This window comes from Python bivittatus, unplaced genomic scaffold, assembly GCF_059951505.1.
Source record: "Python bivittatus isolate LINGU-HERP-01145 unplaced genomic scaffold, Pbiv_v1 ctg000210_np1212, whole genome shotgun sequence".
Taxonomy (NCBI): Eukaryota; Metazoa; Chordata; class Lepidosauria; order Squamata; family Pythonidae; genus Python; species Python bivittatus.
In genome coordinates, this window is record NW_028277053.1 from 4,287,183 (window position 1) to 4,309,893 (window position 22,711).

Genomic DNA, 22,711 nt, shown 5'->3' on the forward strand with positions numbered 1-22,711 from the left:
AACAAGTCTTTCTGAACCTTCTCTCATTTATTAGACACTCCTATCATTTCTAAACTATCATTTGTAGACTGTGCAATCATTCTGCCAATTAGGAATCCATTTTACAGTTATATCATCTAGCTTATGTTTTACCATTATATTAATAATGAGAACCAGTTTGGTGCGGTGGTTAAGGCACCAAGCTAGAAACCAGGAGAGCATGAGTTCTAGTCCTGCCTTGGGCACAAACTTGTTGGGTCTCCTTGAGTCAGTCACTCTCTCTCAGCCCTAGGAAGCAGGCAATGGTAAACCACTACTGAAATCTTGCCAAGAAAACTGCAAGGATTTGTCCAGGCAGTTGCCAGGAGTCAACACTGACTCAAAGGCATTCTTAAAAAATGAATGAGAGATTCTGTTGAATGCTTTGTGGAAGTTAAGTTACACTTTGTTCATGGTATTCCCCCAATCTACTTAGCTAGTAAATCTATCAAAGAGACTTGTTTGTGACATACCCATGCTTGGTTGGAGAAATCTTAATAGGTTGGAGAAATTGGTGGAAAGTAATAGTATGAAATTTTAACAGAGACAAGTACAGAGTCAGAAAACAAGAACAAATGTACAAGTAGTGGATTAGTATTACCTGCTTGGTAAATCTTTTATGAAAAAGATCTTGGAATAGTAGTTGATTGTGTAATGAATATGAGCTAGGAGTGTGTTGCAGCTGGACAAAAGTCAGTTATAATTTTAGGCTGCATCAACAGAACTATAATTTCCAAATCACGAAAAGCCATTATTTCACTTTACTCTGCTTTGGTCAAACTCCATTTCAAGTACTGTGTCCAGCTCTGGCAAACTATACTTTCTCCAAACAAGAAAGGTTCAGAGAAGGTTCAATGTGATCGAAAGAGGAGAAACTAACCCCAGTGAAGGATTGAAATAGCTGTGTATGTTCAGTCTTGAAAAAAAAAATTGAAATATGAGACAATTGTGTTCTTCAGATATCTATCCAGGCAATGTGTCTGTTTCCCACCCCACCCCACCCCAAAAGCAGTAAAATAGGTGCCATCTTTGCTCAGTTTCAGAGATACAGTTTTGTTTTCATCCTGTTTGGCTTTTAACTGTCTATATCATGGTTTCTCAACCTCAGGAATTTTAAGATCTGTGGACTTCAATTCCCAGAATTCCCTGGCCAGCCATGCTGGCCGGGGAATTCTGGGAGGTGAAGTCCACACATCTTAAAAGTTGAAAAGGTTGAGAAGCCCTGGTCTATGTGGTGCAGCTTTGAAGTTTTAAAGCCGGCCCTGCTGTTGATCTGATTCATTGTTTAGAATCTCCATGATTTTTCTTCTTGTTTACCTGCAAACAGTTTTCAAATGAAAGGCAGGTTATAAATATTTTAATTTAAAAATTGTTTGCTGCTGAATTGCTTCAGAACACAGCAGCACAAGCTGCAGATTCTCCCAAAGCTGCTAAAATCCAACGCTCTACACAGAAGAAACTCCATGTGGAAGACCGGAGGCTAGATGTCCTGCTTGTGCTGAACTGTTGTGCTTGAATGCCAGAGCCTTTCCTGCTAAGTCAGAGCTTAACCTGCTCACAAGGCCTCCCACGAAACCAGTCGAGGCTCATGTAATGTCATAGAGCCAGAACTGGGACAGAGAATGGAGTGGTGGAGACGCTTGGAAAGGGCAGGAGAGAGATGGTGTTTTTCAAATACGGCCAACCCAAGCAAATACTCTTTTATAACACGGTAAATTCACGACTTCAGTCTTTAAAACAGATTCAGCGTGTTTATCGATGCAAATTACTGTTCAACAATTGTTGGCTTCTGAAGTGGCAGTTGCGCTTCAGACGGAGTTCAGCGTACGAAGGTCATATGTCAGTGCTGTCTATGGTTGTAGGCCTGGAGTGAAGAACTCAGACACGTGTGCTATGATGTGATGCTGCAGACATCAAGCAGGAGCCGGTGTGTGTGTGTGTCTGTGTAGGAGAGAGAGAATTGACACCATGCTGTATCGGTATAATTCAGAATAATCACAAGGATAGCTTTATGCTTGGCTTCGTGCATGAGGAGTCACACGCTTAGCACCATCTAAAATCTCCCTGTGTCCAAACAGCCAACCCCAACGGCAGGTGCTTTTACTTTCCAAAATGGGCCTGCCAACGAGTCCAGTGACTTTGCGCGGCTGTTCTTCTGTTTCATTTGCTTTTCCAGCCTCTGGTGTTTTTCTTAACAGATGCCCTGCTCACCCTCTAGGCTTCCTCCCTCCAGTCATGAGGACTATGAGCTTCTCTTCTTGGGTGTGTGAAATGCTCAAGAGCGAGTTCCAAGGAGCGCCACCTGCTTCTGAGCGACAGGCGATGCGGAATGGGGCAATGAAAGCCGTGCTGGCTTCCAGGCTCCCCGCCTTCAGCAGTAGATTATTTCCATTTCTCCTCAAGCCCTGGTGGGTGCCCTACAGATTTTGTTTCCCTCAATGCCTGCTTCATTCTCTCCCTGCTTTCCTCCCTCAGCTCTTTTTAAGATGCAGCCCTGTTGGGGGAGAATAATTGTCCCCACTTAATGGGCTTATGTCTGTGTCTCTTTCTAAATAAGGACCTCATGAGAAAAAGTCTGTTTGCTTTCCGATATGTTGCAGCTGCTGTTGTTTTCAGTACATTCATGATAACGCAAGTCTTAGCTATTAAAAGTGTTTAGTGTTCTAAGACTGATGATCTTGGGCCAAATGCTCCCCTGTGCGCCAACTTTGTGAGAACAAATGAGGGCTGGAAAGATCCTGAAACTCCAAGGGCGAGGGGAGCCGAGTTGCCCCCGTCTGCAGCTGCGCTTGTCTAGCAGGCTTCCTCCCAAGCCTGCGAGTGGCGATGCACCATTTCCGACACGCGTGTGAAATACTGGGGTGTGGTACAGGACTCCGTCTTTTTCGGAGAAAGTAAATGGGGAGCATTCCAAAACTCTTCCGATGTCTGAGATCGCAGTGGGGAGGCCTCCAAAGGAAAGCGAGTCCAGATGCTTTGCAGTGAGAACTTTGCATCTGGGAATTGCCGTTCTGGTCACAATATTTGGGAAAGGGTGTAACAGAGCTGGAGAAAGTGCAGAAGAAGGAAACCGGCGTGAGCGGCTGGCTCAGACCCCTTGCAAGAAAAGCCTAGAATATCTTTAGCTTAGGAAAAAGGGGATCGGGATTGAAATGGATAAAATCATGCATGACGCGAGAAAGTTTTCCTCCTCCTCTTAGGGCCAGAACATGCCTAGTCACACAACTCCTTGTCCGTTGTGCAAAAAAAGGGGAAAGTAACAGTAAGCCAAAGACATTAAAGGCATGAAATAAGAAGAATGGAAAGCCTAGCTAAATCTAGATACATTACCTACACTTTTCACCATACCTCTTTATTCCTTTCTGTCCTTGTAAACCATCCTTTTTTCCACCGTGTTATTCTGCCACTTCAGATACTGCCTTTTGTTCTTTAAGCTAATCACCTCTCTCTTTATACGGATCTCATCAATTCATCTAACCACAATTTTCTCATTCTTTCCCTTCCTCTTGACCCGTTCACTTTTCCTTCATTTAACTGTTTTGCAATTAGATTCCCATTCTCTACATGATCAAACTGCCTTGACATATATCTAAAAGTGATTCTTTTATATTGGTCACTCACTTTGCATTCAGTCTACATTCATTCTTGACCTTATTTTTCTTGTTTGACCACACATATCTCTTACGTACCCCATTCCATTCTCCTGACAACACTCACTTCCACATAGCCAAGTGCATATTACACACAGCCATTTTCACGTCTCTTTTGACAAACATTCATTCCTCAAAGAATCACATACTTTTCCCAATATGTACACGTCTTAAAATCTCTCCATCCATTTTACCATCTTTAATCTATTTAGGGAGTGGCTTTGTGTTTCACTTAAGATGTGTGTGGAGGCTGCATCTAGTTTTTCGCAATTTATGTTTAACTTGCAGATGTTGTCCCTGCGAAACACACCTACTTTGGAATTTGATATTTTAAAGTTCAGATTTATACTCCTTGTTGCATTATACAGTACACCTAACAGTTGCTGCAAATTGTTCAGGTTCTCAGCCAACAGCAGAACATTTGCATACAAAAAAATCATTAATATCCCCAACCAATGCACCTCTATTGTTATCAGAAATATTTTACATTTTTCCATAAATACGTACATCAAGCAGCCAAGAGGACTTCACACAAACTTTTATTATCCATGCTCATTGTTGAACTGCTCACTAAGCATTCCATTTATTCTCATATGTTATTTCTTTCCTCATATACTGCTCTTAGCACACTCAGCAGCAATCTTCAACTCCCTATTCACACAAACTTTTCCAAGATTCAAGCCTATTAACTTTATTATACACTTTCTCTAAATCAACATGTAATAAACTTGCTTTCTCTTATTCTTCTGTTTCTCGGTGACTGCTGAAAGGCAAAACCCTCTGCCTGCCTTAAAGCCATGCTGCACTTCCCAAATTTTGTTCATTGTTCCTCTTGTACCCTTTCAGTCAAAAATGTGTCAAAGGACTTTTCAGGCATACTTAACAACCCAGTTCCCCTGTAGTTTTTGCATTTACTCTTCTTTCTTTCCCTTTCTGTAATGGGAAAATAACATTCTTTCAATCATCAGAAATAGATGCAGCAGTCTTCACACCCATCTTAAGTGAATCACAAAGCCACCCCCTAAACAAACCACACCCATATTTTGCCATCTTTCCAGTTATACCACCTATACCTGCAGCTTACCAATTTTCAAGATTTTCACAACATGTATGACTCGCTATTCATCAATTATTTCTTGGACACTAACATTTGTACCATTTGTTTCAATTCCACTTTTCAATATGTTATTATTTTTCCCATATAAATATTTATAATTACTCCTTCCAATATTCCCTCATTTCAGTTTCATCCCAAATAATTTGATTACTTTTTTCCCATTCACTCTCTTGGAGGCTCCTTGTTTAGTCCTCTTCACTCACTTCCAAAACATTTTTCTATTTCTATCACAATTGCTCTGCATGTTCTCTGTTTATTTTAATTTTAAACTTCCCTTGCTCTGTTTGACTACATTCTTTGCACCTATGATTTTCTTTAATTGCGCATTATATGGTATCTTACTCTCATCCTCATTTTTACAGCATTCTTATATACCTTTTCCCCTCAACCACAGCACAGTGAATAATGAGGATGGCCTTGAATGATAGAAGGAAAGCCCGCTATCAAGGCAACGATCAGATAAACGAAACCTGAGCCCAGGCCAAGAATGTAATTTGTGAAAACAACTCAGACAGGCATGCCCCCCAACCATTCTCATTAAGTTAAAAGAGGAAAGAAAGGTAGCACATTCAGACTTGCAAGATTCTGTTAGTACAGGTACTCCTCAACTTATGACCATTCATTCAGAGACTATTCGAAGTTATATAGTGCTGAAAATGGAGAGTTACAACTGGTCCTCAGTTGCGGCTGTCCCAGCACCCCCCCCCGTGGTCACATGATCGCAATCTGGGTGCTTGGCAACCCATTCACAACCCCCCAAGTGCCCCATGATCACATGATTCCCATTTGCAACCTTTCATGCCAGCTTCCACAGAAAGTCAAAGGGAAAACCAGCAGGGAAGATCACAAGTTGCTGGGATAAGTCTCCCCCAGCCCCTTTGCACTTGTGCTGCACTGATTACTTGCACACCTCTGCACACCTGACCCACACTGCACCCCCTCCCTGACCCACACCATACCCCTGCGCACCCTCCCTGACCTATGTGGTGCCTCTCACACACCCTCCCCAACCTGCCACGCACCCCCACACACCTTCCCCAACCTACACCACATTCCTGCACACCCCCCCTGACCCATACCACACCCTCACGCACCCTCCACAGCCCTCCCCCACACCCCTGCCCACTACCTTGCTCCCTCCCCCACTTGGCGGCAGCCACTTATGCTGACTTTGTGTCAGGCCCAACAACACAACAACGATGAACACAACAATGAAACAGTCCAGTCGAGTACAGTTCCTTTATTTGCCTACACCTTATAGACAGAATCTTGCCATACTAAATCTATACTAGTGGATATACCCTGGGAGATTCTAGGGAGTGGGTATCCTGATTGTCTTCTTCTAATATGTTTCATATAGCACTCATACTTTCCCTTCCTGCAGTTATTCTCCTTCCATTCTCATTTCTTTCATTTCTTCCCTTTTCTCCCATGGCCCATTTTTCCCCCAAGATCCACTCTTGACACTACCAAAAAGTAGTTTGCGCCAGTTTTAGAACTCTCTTTATCCTTCTATCTTTCACTAATACTCTGTCTTTCATCCAATCGTGCATACTATGCATTTTGATTTATATTCATTCTTTTGCCATGCATGTATATAACAGACCTTTTTCTAAGCAGATAATCACCCAATAGCACCACTATCATTTATTCTTGGTTCTCTGGATGGCTCAATAACTTTTTTTGCCCTCTGTGGTCATATTCCCACCCATCCATTCACATGTCACGTAGCAAAATAATTTTTCCCACCTGGATTGCATTCTTTCAGAATTGTATTTTTCTCCAAAACTCATGTCTGGTTCTTTTATTATGTCCATTCACTGGAGCTTAACATATCACCAAGGTATGGATTCCTACTTTCAGATTACCAGCCTTAGTTGCACCTATACTGTAGCCAGCATTCCCTGCGAATGGTAGAGACAGTACTGATCAGTTTAACTAGTGTGAGTGACACAAACCCCAGTTTTCCTCCAAGCATATCTGTGCTATTCCCTGCAAATTAGACTCTCTAATTTAGAGACAACCTTGCAGACTAACACACTATTTCCTACATCACACCAACTAGGGGGTATATGCACTATACTGGAAGGAGATATAGACCAATCAAAAGGAAACAGTTCTTGACACAGCATATAATTAACCTGCAGGATTCATATCATGAGATATGTTGACCACCACTAATTTGGATGGCTTTGAAAAGGAATTGGATAAATACCTGGAAGACAGGTCTATCTAGGGCTGTTAATTTTGAAATGTGTTGGTATCTGCAGACATTTAGGCGCAATGGGCCTCCAAATTACCAGTACAAGAGTTGTGGCTGGTATTAGTATTTGGAAGAAACTCCCAACAAATTCCTAAAGTAACTAGAAAAGCCGAATGCTTTACAGAAGGGTACAGCACCTCTCAGATGGATGAAAATTCTTGTGTTGTGAGGAAGCCAGCCGAATTCAAGAACACAACAAAAATAGTGCACGTAGTCCTTGTTTAGCGACCACAATGGGGACCGGCAACTCAGTCGTTAAGTGAAGCGGTCACCAAGTGAAACCGCAACTGTGCTTATGATCTGACTTCAGCTTTCCTTTGCTTTACAGACCTGCGAAGGTCATGAATGTGAGGATTGGTCACAGAGTTACTTTTTCATCACTGTCGTAACTGCGAAGGTCGCTGTACGAGGCAGTTCCTAAATGAGGACTACCTGTAGTCTAGGTCACTGTATGAAGCAGTCGCTAAACAAGGACTACCTGCAGTCTTTTTGCATCTCCAGGAGCTTAGGGCTATGGTGCTGGTTCTCCCTCTAGGTGGCTTTCCCTCTTCTAAGGCTACTCATCTTAGTCCTGTCCCTGGTTTGCTTATTTGCCCCCTTCTTCTGGTCTGCAGACCCATCAGCATTTTACTTCTCCCCGGTTCCTCTCTCTCATTGAAGAGAGAGCTGCCCTGGCTGGTGACCCACCTAAAAAGATGGGCTCAACTTGGATTGGACGGTATGAAGAGCCAAGCTGTTGGCCCTGATCAGACCCACCAGCAGTCCTTACCTGCGCTGTTCTCGGCTGTTTCAGGATCACATCCCTCATGGGGACAAAAGACATTTCTTGGTGGATTGGGGTTGGTTAGGAGAGTTTTGCAAAGTGGTTGCAAACTGACAGATCTGAAATGCAGTCCCTTGTCCAGCAACACCAAAAAGTTGATGGTTCTTCAAGAGACTGTCAGCTGCTTTGGGCCACTTAGACTGGAGCAGCTATCAGCCCTGGCTTGTTTCTGATGTCACTCATCTCTTTGGCAGAAGCACTTTCAAAAACTTCCAGAAACAGAGAGGAATGCAAAATGTAAACTCCACCGTACATTTTCTTTTCTCTGATATTAAATACTGTATATTTGTACCCAAGAGAGTCAAGTGTCAGAATGAATCTATCATTACGTACCTCCACCCTATACCAAATGTTTTCTGCTGTTCTCTTTAATGGAACCTGAAACTATGACCTTCCCTATGTGCAAGATTCAAAAGCTAGATGGAAACAAGGTGAAACTACAGGTAGGGATAGCTGAATAATTACTTTTAGTCCAACCTGAGAAACAAACCTTCCCAAGAGGCCAAACTCATTTAAGGGTTCCTAAAAACTCAATCTTGCAGGTGTCAGTGGACATGCTAATGTGCAGCTGTGTTTTATGAAAACACAGTAAGACTGCACGAGGTGAAAGCGAGCAATAAATAGGTTCAGCATTTCAACCGAGGCCTTGTGGTAGTTCCAGGCTCTGGTAGGGGTTCCAAGGCACAGGGCCTTCCCTGTTGAAAAGGATGAGTGAAGAGGCTGCGAAGCCTTCTGTAGCAAAGGTGATGCAATGACAGTTCCTTGGTACAGGGGAAAGCAGTGGCAGTTATCAGTGCCAGTTTCCAAACTGACTCCTCAGGCATCCCAGCATTTCTTGAAAGTTGGCAGGGGGTGGGGGTCCTTAATAAGAAGTCCAGCAATGGTGAACAAACCTTCCGGAAGAAACATTACTGCTGTTCTCCTGCAATGAGACACAAAGCCAAGGAAGTGTTGAGTGTGTTCTAGGGTGCCCATAATGATACCACCAGTCACCCACCAACTAGCAAGCCAAGACTCCAGCTAGATTTTCCCACCCTGCCCTAGAGTAGGACCTCAGTGTCTTTGCAACAGTTCTAGCAGATGCACTGAAACTGAAAGGGCTCCACAGAACTAAAACTTGGAAGTGTCTTCCAGAAGCCAGAAAGTGCAGTGATATTGCAGTCTCACTTCTGTCTAGTGAGGTCCTGTCTAGTGAGGCGACATGGATATGTGAAGCTTATCCTGAGCAGTGTTGTGTGGAACTGCCCATCCCCGTACACAAGACAGCTGTGTGACTCTGCCTGCTCTCTCTCCTAGAACCTCCTCTTACATTTAATCTACTGCCAGAAATTGGGAATAGAGTTTGAAGGCCCCTTTTTAACAATTAGTTTACCTTTGAGGAAAGTTGTGGTCAGGGCCCTCATTGGCTACCTCTTTATCCCTTTCCAACTGTTCTCCTCCTCCTATTCCCTATTCTTATTCTGGGATTGCTGGGTTGGTCCTGAATCTTCCAGATGCTGTCCCCTACGGTTGTTCATTGGTAGTGTTTAATTAACATTTTTACTTGTTTCTCAATATATTCTAGAAAGAAACCTTGCAGGAGGAAAATATTGTCTGTGAGACATATATTGAGTAGGTAGTACCTGATGTAAATTCCTAGCATGATCATTTTAACCCTGCCTCTTCTGGAGCAGTTATATGTTGGGGAAATGGTGGAGAACGTGCTGATCAGAGCTCTAAGGAAAGGGATCAAAGGATTCTAGGTGATAGCTCTTTGATCATTGGGACCACCACCATAAAGCTTTTCTGCTGCAGTCTGGCTGCCACCTTTGAAAATCTGAAACTGGGCCAGCTCATGGGTGTCCTTCAAACAGAGCAGAACAATGGAGAGCTTTGAAGCAGTGAATCTGATCACTTCTGGGCAACCTGCCCTCTTATGGATGCTGGAGAGCCCTTGAAAAGTGTAGCTCACATCAGCTTCTGCCCACCTGGTCCTCCTTGCCCTCTCTTCTCCTGTGGGTAGCATCCAAAGGCAGGATAGTTGCACAGTTTTCTAGCACAGGTATACACATGTGCACAGAAATACACACTTGGCTGTTTTTAAACTTTTTTTTAACCTCTGTATTCCTGAGCCTACACAGATATCTCCTCTTTGAAATGGAGGAGTTGAGGGAATGACTCCGAAAGAAAACATGCAGGTCTTGGGCCTCAGGGACCAGCCTGCTTCCTTCTGAAGAAGCCTCTGTTGTCCCCACAATGGAAGGCACCCTTGGTTAGTTTGCACCCCCACCCCTTCTCTTCCTTAGAAACTCGGTAAAGACACATCTCTTTTCCCAGGCCTTTAATAGTTAATTATTTTATTATTCATGTTTTAATTTACTTGTTTTATCGTTTTGTACTTGGCATGCGTGCGTGTGCACGGCTGTGCTGATTTAAATTGCAACTTGCCTAGAATGTTCATTTCGAACAGAACCAAATATAACGATAATTCTATAAATGTATAGATCAAGTAAATCATACATAATCAAGTAAATAATTAAAATCTGGAGGCCTTGTTTAATCGGCTGTATGTCTGTGTGATCCAGAGCATTAAGGAAAAGGATCAAAGGTGTCTGAGGCATTCTCTGGCAAGGCGTCCTCCGCGTGTCTCGGCATGCCACCCCTATGGGCAAGCCCAAAATCAGCCACTTCCGTCCACTTCGGTCACGTGGCTCAACGCGGTAGCCGGAGGGCTGTCACTTCCACAAATTAAATATTAGGGAGGGAGTTTAAAGTTCAACCTCCTCTCTCCCCCCACCCCTGCTCAGATTTTCTGCTCCGCGCTTTACTTGTTCTGCTTGAGCGCCTTGCTGACGAGTGCTAATAGCAAAATGCCACGCCAGGGTCTGGTTGGAGTTTCCCACGTATTAAACATTCTGAACTTGTCCTTTTGCTCAGAGATTGTGCATAATTAATAATTAAACAGCTTCTGTTGTAATGGGTTGACCTTCTTGAACTGTTCATTATTCACAAGGTAGAGGCAATCACTCAAAACACTCCCACCACCATCAATGCCACCCCGAATGGCGCGTCTCTGCATTTGTCCTGCCCGCATTCAGAGGAGTCGGTGGGTTGCCTTCTGTAAGAACTGGCGTTGCCTCCGTCATCAGCCTCTCACGAGGCATGTAGGGGCCTTGCGTGGAGAACAGGGAGTGTTAGGAGGACCTGCAATGGGGACGATTTGAATCCTCACTATTGTAATTTGTACGCCCACCAAAAGGTGTTGGAAATGTCTGGTTCAGATCCTGCTGGAGCCAAAAACTCCTGCTCGGCCTTCAGCCAGACATCCTGTCTCCCCTCAGGAGGGTTTCTGCGAGGATGAAGATGGGAGGAGGCAGAGACGCCAGCCCTGCAGTCAGGAGTTACGGGGCCTAGTTTGGATTCATGAGAGCTCATGAGGGGCTCTCACAAAATGGCTACCGTGGGGGGAGGGACGTGGCCATTTGCAAAGTGGCTGCTCTGGTGGCACCTGTCCAAGAAGGGAAACTGGTGAGGCTAAAAGGAAAGAGACTTGCTCAGGGCCCAAAGTACAAGGCAAGGCTTTGGGGGAACCACTTTTATTTAAAAAAAAAAGCAAGACCCTTGATAAAGACACAGCGTTTGCCTTTCCAGAAAACAGCAAAATAACATTGGCATAGAAGGCAAACCGACCCTCCTCGAGGAAGCAGAACGAGATACCTGCCCATCACAAAACAAGGGAAGACCCACACGCACACAGGAAAAATGGACTAAAACCAGCTTCTCGAGCTGCATCGACCTTGTGGGTCGCTCAGGCCGTGCAAGTGTGTAGCTCAGAGCCGAGGTTGGGAAAAAAGGGGTCTACAGACTCGCCTCCCAGGTTAAAAAAGAGATTATTTTAAAAGACCATCCAGTGGGACAGGGAGTCCGGCAGCTACCAAGATAACCACTGCAGAGCGTAAGGTCCTGCGGGCAAGTGATTAGGGACCCCAAAGCTGGATTAATCCAGGACCTCTAATGAGGGGAGGTCGTGTCTGGCCGGCCGGCTGGGGCAGAGAGGCTTCCTAGATGTGGGACCAGCGGATCCCCAATGAATGTCCCCCGATCATCACTTCCAAATTTCACAGGGAGCTCACATCTGCAAAACCCCTCCCATCCGCCATACGAGCAGGTCTACCTTTCAGGTTTGTCGTAAGGAGTATTGTGGAAGGAAGACACCAAAGCCCTTTGCAGGTTCTCCTCGGGTAACATCAGCGCTCAGCAAACAGCATCGGTAGGCAGGTCACTCGCTCCGCTTCCTTGCAGGGCTGTTGGGCAAGACGAGGCTTCTAGGCATATCTTTATTTGTTCAGCCGCCGCGCGACCCACAAAACGCGTGTCGACGGCAACCCACGGGATCTTGTCGCCTTTTACTCTTCAGTTACTTTTGATTTAATTGTGTTTTGCTGCAATTTCTGTTTGTTTGAATTGGAAACAAAGCCTTAATAAGAGTTCTAGTTAATTTTCTATCTTGTAATTACCACTCTCATTTTTCTGATAATTGGCCCGTCGCAATTATATGTATATTTACTAATCACTTCAGCAGCTCAGTGGTTGCTTCTCACTGCCGCCATTGAGGATGACATGCACACACACGTGTTTGTGGAGGGGCTTTCGTCCTCCCCCCTCCTCTTTAAATTTTTCCCCCTTCTCCCCATCACATCCAAGCCATTTCCCTCGCAACCCTCCCTAACGAACCCCACACGCGCATTTGACACAGTTGTGTGCGAGAGAAATTGTTTGGCTCCCACCAAATGTTACACGCTCTGAGTTTCTTGCCTGCAGCATCGGAAGGTTGTATGTGATGATAGATGGGCCTCGCAAACGGCCAAAACAGGCAAAGCACGGGGAGATTAAAATAAGTCATTCCTTTGTTAATTTAAATAGGTGCATGCATCATACTTTGCAGAGCACTCGGGGACAGAGCGGGGGTAAGGTGGTGGGGGAAACGTGGCAAAAGCTGCCGAAAGATATTTTTAATAGCAAATGAGAATAGATGAGAAGCGAGTCATTTGCAGCTGATTCCTGTTCGATGTGGCTCTCTTGTTCCAACTGTAGGACTAATGAGATGGCTGTTAAAGTCCTCCACAGTGCAATTTCATTATATCCTGAGCTGTTACTCTATAAACACTGGCAAGTCTCTCTGTCATGGGGGGGGCGCAGCGGAGCCTCCTCCTCGGCGCGTGCCCCTCGCGCTCTTTCGCAGAGGCGGCTCTCCTCCCCTTCAGATAATGCGCCCCCCCCCGTGGTTGCGGAATATATTTGTGGCTTCTCCCTGGGTTGGATTTGTGGTTAATTAGCCCGGCTCTCCGTTTTCAAGTTCTTCAGACTCCCCTGGCCTCTCCTGCTTAAATCTAACAAGATTTGGGATTGCTAAGTGTAAATAAATAGCAACTATGATGCAGGAAGCGAAGGTCAACACAAGAATAATTTCCCAGCTCTTTGTTAATTACAAGACCATTTGGGTGTTACTTAAATAATCATTAATTTCTCATTTACACTTTCGCTACCTTCCTTCCTGCCCCGTGGCTATCATTGTCCGTTTTCGACTTCCTCTTGGTCTGATTTCTACATGTTTTACCCACTGCGTAACTCATTACTTTTAAATGCAGAGTTTCCTTTTATTTGTTTTTTTGGTTTGCTTGTTTTGTTTTGTTTTCCGTCGGAGAACGACTATGCGCAATGTACAATTTGGACTCACGCCTTCCCATTCTTCTCCTTTCCTCCTTTCCTCCCTCCCCCCTCGCCCTCTCCCCCACCCCTGGCCAAAACGGGCTTGTAGGAATCTCCTGTCCTTCCGGTTGGGGAGTTCTCGGAGCCGTTTGTACACTTCATCACTCAATGGTAAGCTTCGTTTGCAAATGTGCCGTGCCCTCCATGTAAACGATACATGCCATTAACTCCCCATATCACAGGACCTTATGGCTTCCTCCGGGCCTCCGGGGACCTGGCAGGGCTTGGCCAGCTGGGCCAGCAAAGCTCAGCAAACTGTTTAAATTATGTAAACGTTATTTACACAAAGGGTCATAAAAGCACTTCAGAAGGGGGACATTTTTGGCCCCCACCCCCTCTTTAATAAACAACTGGGAATCCGGGTGTATTCTCCAAGAACCGGTGCTGCGCATTTGTACATGCACACACACGCATGTGTTCGAAATCACTTGAAGAGGGATGATAGATAATCATATTTATAACTCTATTATTCAAGCATTTCTCATCTTGCTTAGAAAAATAGGCTCCGCTTTTAAAGTGGTCTAAACAGCACACTTGATTAATTTGTGGGCTTTTCATTTGGAAGAGATTTTATGGGGTCTGTCTTCGGGAGGTGTTCTGATGGGGGGTGCATCTTTTAAACCACACTGTAGGGCATGTTTTCATCCTTCCAGACACACTGCCTTGTTCAGTGGGGAACGCTCCTTAAATTAAGCAGCGCCATTAAAAGGAAATGGGTATAGTTTAAAGTCAGAACCTCCTGAGCACCAAAAGGTTAACTTATATAGCAAAGACATGTTTTAATGCCTCTTTCATATGGAGAGCTCATAAACAAGCATTTAAGTGCTAAAAGGACAAGCGAGATTGAACTTGGTCTAAATGTGGTGGATTTGATCGAGGATTCCTCTTTTTCCTCCCAAACAAAATAGCATAATTCAGTAGAGGAATGGAAAACAAAACAACCCACACACCTAGCCATACACTTACTGAAATATAACAACCACCACCCTGCATTACAAGGGGAAAGACATCTGTTATACCAATAAAGTTGCACCACTTTTAAACAAACTGGAGATCTGATCTCTTTTGAGGAAGGGGCAGGCGTGAGAGGTCCGTCAAAGCTCTGTCCAAAGCTAATAAAAGAAAATTACTCGCACCGCCACACAGAATTGGGCCAGCCGCTTGCAGTACTAATAGGAATATCTGTGTTGAAAAATATTGATGCTGGCTATCAAAACTGACCCCCCCCCCAGCACTTTTCTTTGTTCTAATTTTCTTTTCCTTTGCAAGTAAAAGTTTGACTGATGTCAATAGAATTAACTTCGAACGAGGCAACCAAGTGGGAGAAGCATTTGAATAAATGCTGATGACAGAGGCCTCTCCTGGAATATTCCAAAGGGAGGTATTTTTTTAAGAGAGAGAGAGAGGGAGAAGGAATTAACAGTGTGACTATTGTTAATTGAAATAATAAATACAAGGCTTATGTTTATTATAAGACTGATCCACTTTGGGGTAGATTAGATTTCTGTGGTAAAGCTCCAACTGTTGGTGATCTGTCTTGCTGTACCTTTCCACTTCTACCCAGAGATTAATCAGAAAGCATATTGTTTTTATATTTTTTAATTGAGGCAGGAGGAGGGCTAACCTCTACAGATACGTCCACAGATGTCAGGTGGAGGCATAAATGATAGCACATAATAGCCTCGTTCTCCCGCAAGACCCAGCTACTTTGGAATGTCAGATTAAGCGTGTTGCCAAGGTGGCTTAGAACGGCTTGCAAGAATGCAGCTCGGCTGGGCTTTGCAAAGGAGGGACCTGCAAAGGGAGCTGGTGCTGCAGACAGGATTGTGGAGTGAATGGGGATGACAGCAGAGCGGTGCTCGGCCGGTTGCGCAGGGGGAGCTCTGGGGCCCCACACGATTCCCACCTGGTACCCTGCCCCTTGGTTGCCTTTCAGAAGCTGTAGTGTAGTAACTAAGTGGTACAAACCAGATAGCCCAGGTTCCTTCCAGCTGCTTTCCCTCCCATCCATTGCAAGGGGGAAGAGAGGGCAGTTGTAGGATTGCAGAATGAACAGTTCTCAAACTATGAGCTGTGTTGGAAAAGGATGAAATCCCCGATGGGGACTTCACAGAAAAGAAAAGAAAAGAAAAGAAAACCTAGCGAGAACACAGAAGTTTCAGCCGACCGGCCTGGGAGTTTGTAGGCCAGGTATTCTCCAGCTCCAGCGAGCTGGACCATTTCAGGAGAAAGAATAAATAATACTCTCAGTGACAGAAATGAGCAAAGTTCCTTTTTGGCTACTGTTTGGAAGGATTGCTTTGTATGGGCTTCTGTCAAGTCATCTTGGATGACCAGGGTTTATCACATCTGCACTTCCCCAGCTTTTCTTGAGTCCCTGAAATGTTCTAAGTGAGCCTCTAAAAATGTGTTACAGCAAACTGAGGAAGAAGATGGTTTGTTCTCTCTTAGCTCATTGAAGCAGGAAATGTTTTTCTTCAGTTTAAAAACACCGTTTGGAGCACTTTTTAAAGCAATCCTCCAACTTTTCCCCTTGGTTGTTAGTATGATTTGGTTTATGATCGTTGGTCAAGTATCATGAGATATTTAAGAATCTTCACTGTTCCATGCACGTTAACTTCTTCCTTTTTCTCTCCTTGTCTTCAGTATGAGAAAGCAACCGAAGGAACGGCCAGCCCCTGAAGAATTAATGGTGAGTCGATCTAGCTGTGCACCCTCTGAGACGTAAACCCCAAAAGTGTTATTGATTTATGACACATGCAAATTTTTGCTGTTTGCTGTTGTTTTCCCCGTAAGTTGTTGTTGTTGTTGTTGTTTAGTCGTTAAGTCGTGTCCGACTCTTCGTGACCCCATGAACCATATTGCGCCAGGCCTTCCTGTCCTTCACTGCCTCCCTGAGTTTGCTCAGTTTCATGGTCATTGCTTCAGTGATGCTATCTAACCATCTCATCCTCTGCCGTTCTCTTCTCCTTTTGCCTTCAATCTTTCCCAGCATCAGGGTCTTCTCCAAAGAGTCCTCTCTTCGCATTAGGTGACCAAAGTATCTGAGCTTGAGCTTCATTATCGATCCTTCCAATGAGCAATCAGGGTTGATTTCCTTTAAGATTGACTGGTTTGACCTCCTAGCAGTCCCCGTAAGTTAACGAACGTCAAATCTAAACTTTGCTTCCAGCAGTGGCAGCCAGCAGACATGATTGAGACTCGCATCATCTCATGATTTCATTATCATTGTTAACTGTCTTCTGTAAAATTTAGGAGTGGGATCAGGCGTGCATCAGCACAGCCTGCTGGCATTTGGGTCAAAAGAGGCTTTCAGTCATAGAGATTATTCAGAGTGCTTCCTTCATTTGCTGAATGGTTTCCTTTTTAAAAAATAATTCCAGATTCTAGCCCCCAAAAATATCTAGGAACAACACCAGCATTTGTAGTATCCAGTACTCCATGTTCTTATTGTGAAACGGGTGGGTGCTGGAGCCAGATTTTACCTTGCTAAGGCTTCTAGAGTTTCCTTTGTTTCTCTCTATTAGTAGTAATATGAAATGATGAACACGTTTCTTTTCCCTGTTTTCTTTAAAATGAGACGTATTTATTTATCTATTCATTTTTTATTATTATTAAATTTGTATGCCACCCCACTCCCAATGACTCTGGGTAGCTCACAAGAAAAAACATTTTTAAAAGGATACAATCAGCAACACAAAAAAGGGAACAAAGATAGCAAGGCAACAAGATCCTAAATAGCTCCACACCCATTTAACAATGCACGATCTCTGCTGGGTGAGGGCTGAGCGGGTACTTTTTACATATCGGTGGAAAACATAGGAAGCAAGTACTGTAAGGCAGGTGCCACATTCCCATCGAAGTTAAAGGATGGTGGCCACGATCCACAAAAATCATGCAACTAGTGTTGCACCCTGAATAGTACGTTTGGCTTGTGTTCTTCAAACAACAGGACCCGTGTGCATGTGCTGTGTGCACTGCTAAGTCTGTACGTGCAGCTGCTTTGGAGTCCACAGTATGGCAGAGTGACGGGGAAGGAAAAGGAGATTGTTGTTCAACATGTCACTGAACCGACCCCACCATCGCAGGTGCTGCCTTCCTAGGTCTTTCTTCGTGTTTGTGAGACGTTTGACCTTGAATCTAAATTTGAATCCCAGTAATTTCTGCTGATGTTGAAAGAGCATTTAAACAACTCTTGATATATCTAAGCGATGTGGAACTTGGTGTTTTTCTCCACACCACCCATTCTATTTCTGAGTAGCGTGGGTTGAGGCTGCCTTAATTTGCCTCTTTTTTATTAACTTTGGATGGTTGGAAGGTTCCTGCACTTAGTCACATCTGAGAGAACTTGGAACAGGTTCTAGAGATGGAGACGCATTTACCTTACACGATGTTATTATTCTATGGCTGGGTGGCTTGACTATTAAACCAACAGAATGGGGTTTCATAAAATCTGTATCTCTTTGTAAATGCATGCTTTCTGTGATGCAATAGGCCTGACACTTATAAATAAAACATCTGCAGATCGCACTTCACCCTCAGTATATATATGTGTGTGTTCAGAAGCTATAACGCCACTCCAGGGTGTAAAGCCATAAAGACGGAGGCCAAGGGGTGAGTGCCGATAGGAACAGAGACGCAGAGTTATATATCTTTCCAACTACCTGCCCTGAAGTGCTTGGTTCAACTCATAAGGCAGTATCTTTCCCTCCTTTAATAATTAAAAAAAAAAGGCATGACAGCTTCAAAAAGAGATTTGGGCTTCTTTTAAGATTTAGTACCTTCTCTCACATTGCTTTTCCTTCTTTGAAAGGAAAGGGCTTCTAAAACAACTGCCTACCTGGCAAGCTTGGTCTTTTGGTACTGACAAGATCCTCTGCCCATGAAGGAAAGCCTGGTTGAGGTCCTCTTTGGTTATGGACTTGCGAGAAATCTTGCTTGGCCATACCTACAGTTGGCTTCCTTTCAGGGTAGATTAGTGGAATGAGAATTGTTCCCTAGCTTGATTTCCCAGATTCATCCTGATCTGGCTCTGATTCTTGCTTATACTCCAGAATTGTGGCTGGCTGGCAACACAGTTCTGGTGAGCATCAGAATGACCGTGACACTCTGCAACAATGGTTGTAGGCCATCTGAATGCATTTTCTTAATGGCCAAAATCTCATGAAATCGTGATCATGATCATGAGATCATGAAGGCTTGAAAGGTTTCAGACAGATTTTCTTTTTAATCAGGGAAGGGGGTAGGAGCTGAAAAGGTGGCCACTTACACAGCAGCAATTATTTTTCTAGTCTTGCTTGTTTTCCTCAGGTGAGGAAGTCTACAGTCTGCTGGTGCGTTCAAGTAGCATTTTCAGCCTAAGCTTACAGCCAAGCTACACCAATTTCTGTGAACTTCTACCTATTTCAAACCTCATCCTGGTTGTGAATTTTTCAAAATCTTTTAACAAGACCACGTGAGGCATTGTCTGTCTTTTGGACAGACACATAGCAAGAGAGAAACCGTTGGACATAGGCCAACTGGAGCAGGAACTGAAAATTAAGCTAATACTGCCAGTCTTCTGAAATCTTCCTGGATGAGACAAGCTCTCGAAGTCATTCCTAAGTAGTAGAATGAGAAAAAACGGTACAGACTTTTCTGGCTCCATGGTTAGTTTGGAATACTATAGATAATTGAGTACAATAAAAGATTAATATTGCGGGGTTTCGCCTCTCTGGTAGAGCTAAATCATGAAATGTGGCTCCAAAAATCAGTTTTTAGAATATTTATAATCTATTTTTGCAACATCTCTGTGGAATCCTGTCCACCAGGACTTGGCCTCAGTGTACCGAACACGCACTTGTATCAAGGTAAAATGAGGAGGAATTCCACAGAAGAAAAGGATTTGCTTTCTCTCCTTTGTGAGTGTGTTTATGCCCAGAGAAAACATTTTGACAAACGTTTCATCAAAATCTAATCCAAGTGGTAACTCTGTCCGCCTTTTGGCTGGAGAGCTACCTCCGACTTGCGCATACAAAAGTTAATTCTGTGTGTTGATGATGTTGTCATAGCAGTAGCTTAAGTGAGCTTTGAATCTGAGTGGATTGCTTCCTCTTTCTTACCTTAGACCTGTCCTTTTCACTGTGTGACTGAGCCATTTTGCCCCTCTGAAATCCAGATGCTTGCATCATTCATAAACTACTGATTGATCAAAGGAGGGAGCCTTGTCCTGTCTGCTTACAAAGGGTGGTTGAACTAGAGAGGCAGGAAGAAGATACCTGTTTATCTGTTGATAGGAGGGACGGGGCTGAATACGAGAGGGACGCACGCAGGACTTCAGGTCATGCAGCGATGCGCTCGGCTTTGGCCACCATTGATTTTGGCCTCAGTGGCACCATTTTCCTGAAGCTTTCAGTTCCTAAGCTCTATTTAATGGAATCTATGCATAGTAAGTAACCAGGTCAGAGAGAAGCAGCCTTCCCCGTTTGAGATCAATCGCTGGCTAATACTTTATCTAGGTCACTTTATTATCTCATGGCAATGCCGTTCCCATCCGCCGCCTCCTTTTGTAAGACACACTTCAGCTGTGGGGAAAGTGTGTTAGCGCATACATATTAAAAACATATACCCATTCTATCTGTATGTAAATGCACAAGGCACAGCTGGATATTGCCAAGGAGTTTGATTTACTAATGGTTATTATCTGTTCTCGCTGTTCAGTGGCAGAGAGAGTTCCAGCAAGCATCATCCTAACATGGAAATTGTCTCCCAGTGGTGCTAGCCTGCTTTTGAGAATTGTTCAGAAAGGCGGCCCGGTTGCTGGGGCTTTGCCATGACTGCATTTTGGAGAGGTTCTTGCAGCCTCCTTGCCGAGTCCTCCTCGTGAAGCGTGTCCCGTTGCCGGAAAGCAGAGAATGTCCTGCGTGGCTCCTGAAAGCTGTCCCTCCTTTGGATTGCCCTCTGCTGCGGGACAGAGCGTCCCTGGCAGAAAGGACACGGAGCCCTCCTCCCACCCTAAAGGACCTAGAGGCACCTCTCCTTTGTTTACTGTAGCCCCCTCCCCCCAGAAATAGTGGCCTGTGGATAATGCTTTGTGAATGCCGTGGCTTCTTCTCCCCTCCCCTCTGCTTCTCTCCAGGGAAAGGGCATGAAGAAGCATTCAGACAGGCAGGAGCAGCGGCAGCATAAGTGGAGCCTGCCTGGGCTAACCAGAAGGTGCCATTTCAGAAGTGATCCAAAATGGGCCTTCCATTCTTTCTCTCCTGCACAGATATACACAAACTCTACTTTGCACTCTTTGGCACATTTTTTCACACTTGCTCCTGATTATCTTTCAGTCGTCTTCTTGACTTGGAAGGCACCTTTGCTCCCCTGTCCCCACCGGTTGGGGCCACCCAGTTGGGATAAGGAGCCTCTGCGGGACCAGTCAGGACAAACCATGCTCCTGTTTTGATTCTGAAGATGAACACATGGAGCAGGGATGTCTCTCTGCTGCTGGTGCATTTGAGACCTCACTGCAAAGAACCAACCGGAGGGAGGGTGAAGGTTGTTCGCAAACATCCATTAAACAGGAAGGTGCCTCACTGAGACATTCTCGGTGATGATGTCATGATGCAGATAACAGAAATTGTCCTTTGCATTAAGTTGCATTATTTGGACAATAACATCATTGTACAAATGTCATAAATTGCCATGGAGATGTGGGCTGTTTTATGTGAAGTGCATTGTCTTGAGGTCTGCCTAACCCTAACTAACCCCGTCTGGCTGTGTGCCACCAAAATCTGCCATAATAACAAATGCATAATAATTCAAAACAAGTTGACTTTTAACAAAATGAAATTGATATATCCATGTCTACCTAAGTTATTTTCAAGGCGTCTAATGTTGAGAAAACCTTGGAAAATTATAACAAATCCCTGATATCCCTAAGTAAGAATAAAACCCAGGAAAATATATTGGGGATGCAGCATTTGATTCAGTGTGCTTACTGCAAAGTTCAAGTATTTTTAGTTAGGTGCCAGTTGATTTAAAAAAAAATTGCTATTCTCTTTAATGGTTTTTATATCATGGGATCCCGCGTTAGGCAAATGCTATTATCTCCCTTAAAACCACTGGGAGGTCCATGTAGCTTTGTGGCCCACTAGAGAGAAGAAGTAATGGATCTCCTGCCTTCCATTAAAAGTTTGTACTTGCATAAACTGTGTGACTGCCAAAGCTGTTGACTAAATCTGCAGATATGCAGTGCTGGTAAGTCATGGGTTTCAGACTCTTAGGTGCCACTGTATAATTACAGGACAGAGGAAATGTAAATAGAATGGAGTTGACTTTCTGGATTATAAAAGCCCCTTTATTCATGTACAAGAGGCAGTGAATTTATTTTATATCTTGCAAAACAGAGAATCCAATTGCTTGAAGTCCTCCTGAGAACAAAAACAGGGATGGCCAGGGGAGAGGAGGGGGGTGGTTTAAAAAGTTAAGCTGAAGTCTGTGCCTGCGCAATCAAATGTATGCAATGCGCGCAGAAAGAGGAAAGGACGCCATCTTGACTTTTTGATCCCAACCACATGGATGCCACTGTGCAAGGAGTCCTCTTTCTCCTCCCAGCATTCCTAAAAATTTACAGACAGCCCAGATGGAAGGAATGTTGACTATGGAATTCTGGGAGTTGCAGGTCCAAGGATAACTAGTTGGGGATGGTTGGCTGAGAGGAATTATTCTGCAGATTACTCATTGCCTCTGGCCCTGTTACGGGGGCTGCTCCACTCTCTGTCTCTTCAGGGTGGAGTTGTTTCAGCTCCAGCCCAACTTCTAAAGCTGCAGTTCATGAATTCTGCAGGATCTCCAGCTGAGAGGTCCAGGCCTAGAACGAATCCCTTCAGAAAACAGAAGAACAGCCGCAGTTGTGCACGTTTCGCGTTGTCCACGGGGCCAGATGCATGCAGCTGAATAGCAGCCACGGCTGCGGAACTGGATCAGTGTTCATTATTGTTGGCTGAATCCACTGTCAGGAGGCTGAACTGATCTCCAGCAAGTGATAAAATTACCTTTTTTTCTTCGATTCCTTAAAAGGTTTTGTCTTCCCTTAAAAGAAGCTTTCCAGATAACTTAATAAG

General features: G+C 44.3%; 1 protein-coding gene across 4 annotated transcripts in view; it reads left to right on the forward strand.

Moving 5' to 3' along the window:
* MAP2K5 (mitogen-activated protein kinase kinase 5) overlaps positions 1-22,711 on the forward strand; it is a 135,749-nt gene that overhangs the window by 99,418 nt on the left and 13,620 nt on the right. For 3 of the 4 annotated variants that reach the window (XR_015795874.1, XR_015795875.1, XM_088139232.1), the window contains exons 20-21: positions 13,669-13,730; positions 16,266-16,311. Coding sequence is in view for 2 of the 4 variants with exons in the window: in XM_088139232.1 (XP_087995358.1) it covers positions 13,669-13,730; positions 16,266-16,311 (108 nt within the window). In the remaining 2 variants the exon portion in view is untranslated. The remainder of the gene's footprint in view (positions 1-13,668; positions 13,731-16,265; positions 16,312-22,711) is intronic. The other variant, XM_088139233.1, reaches the window with a different exon arrangement.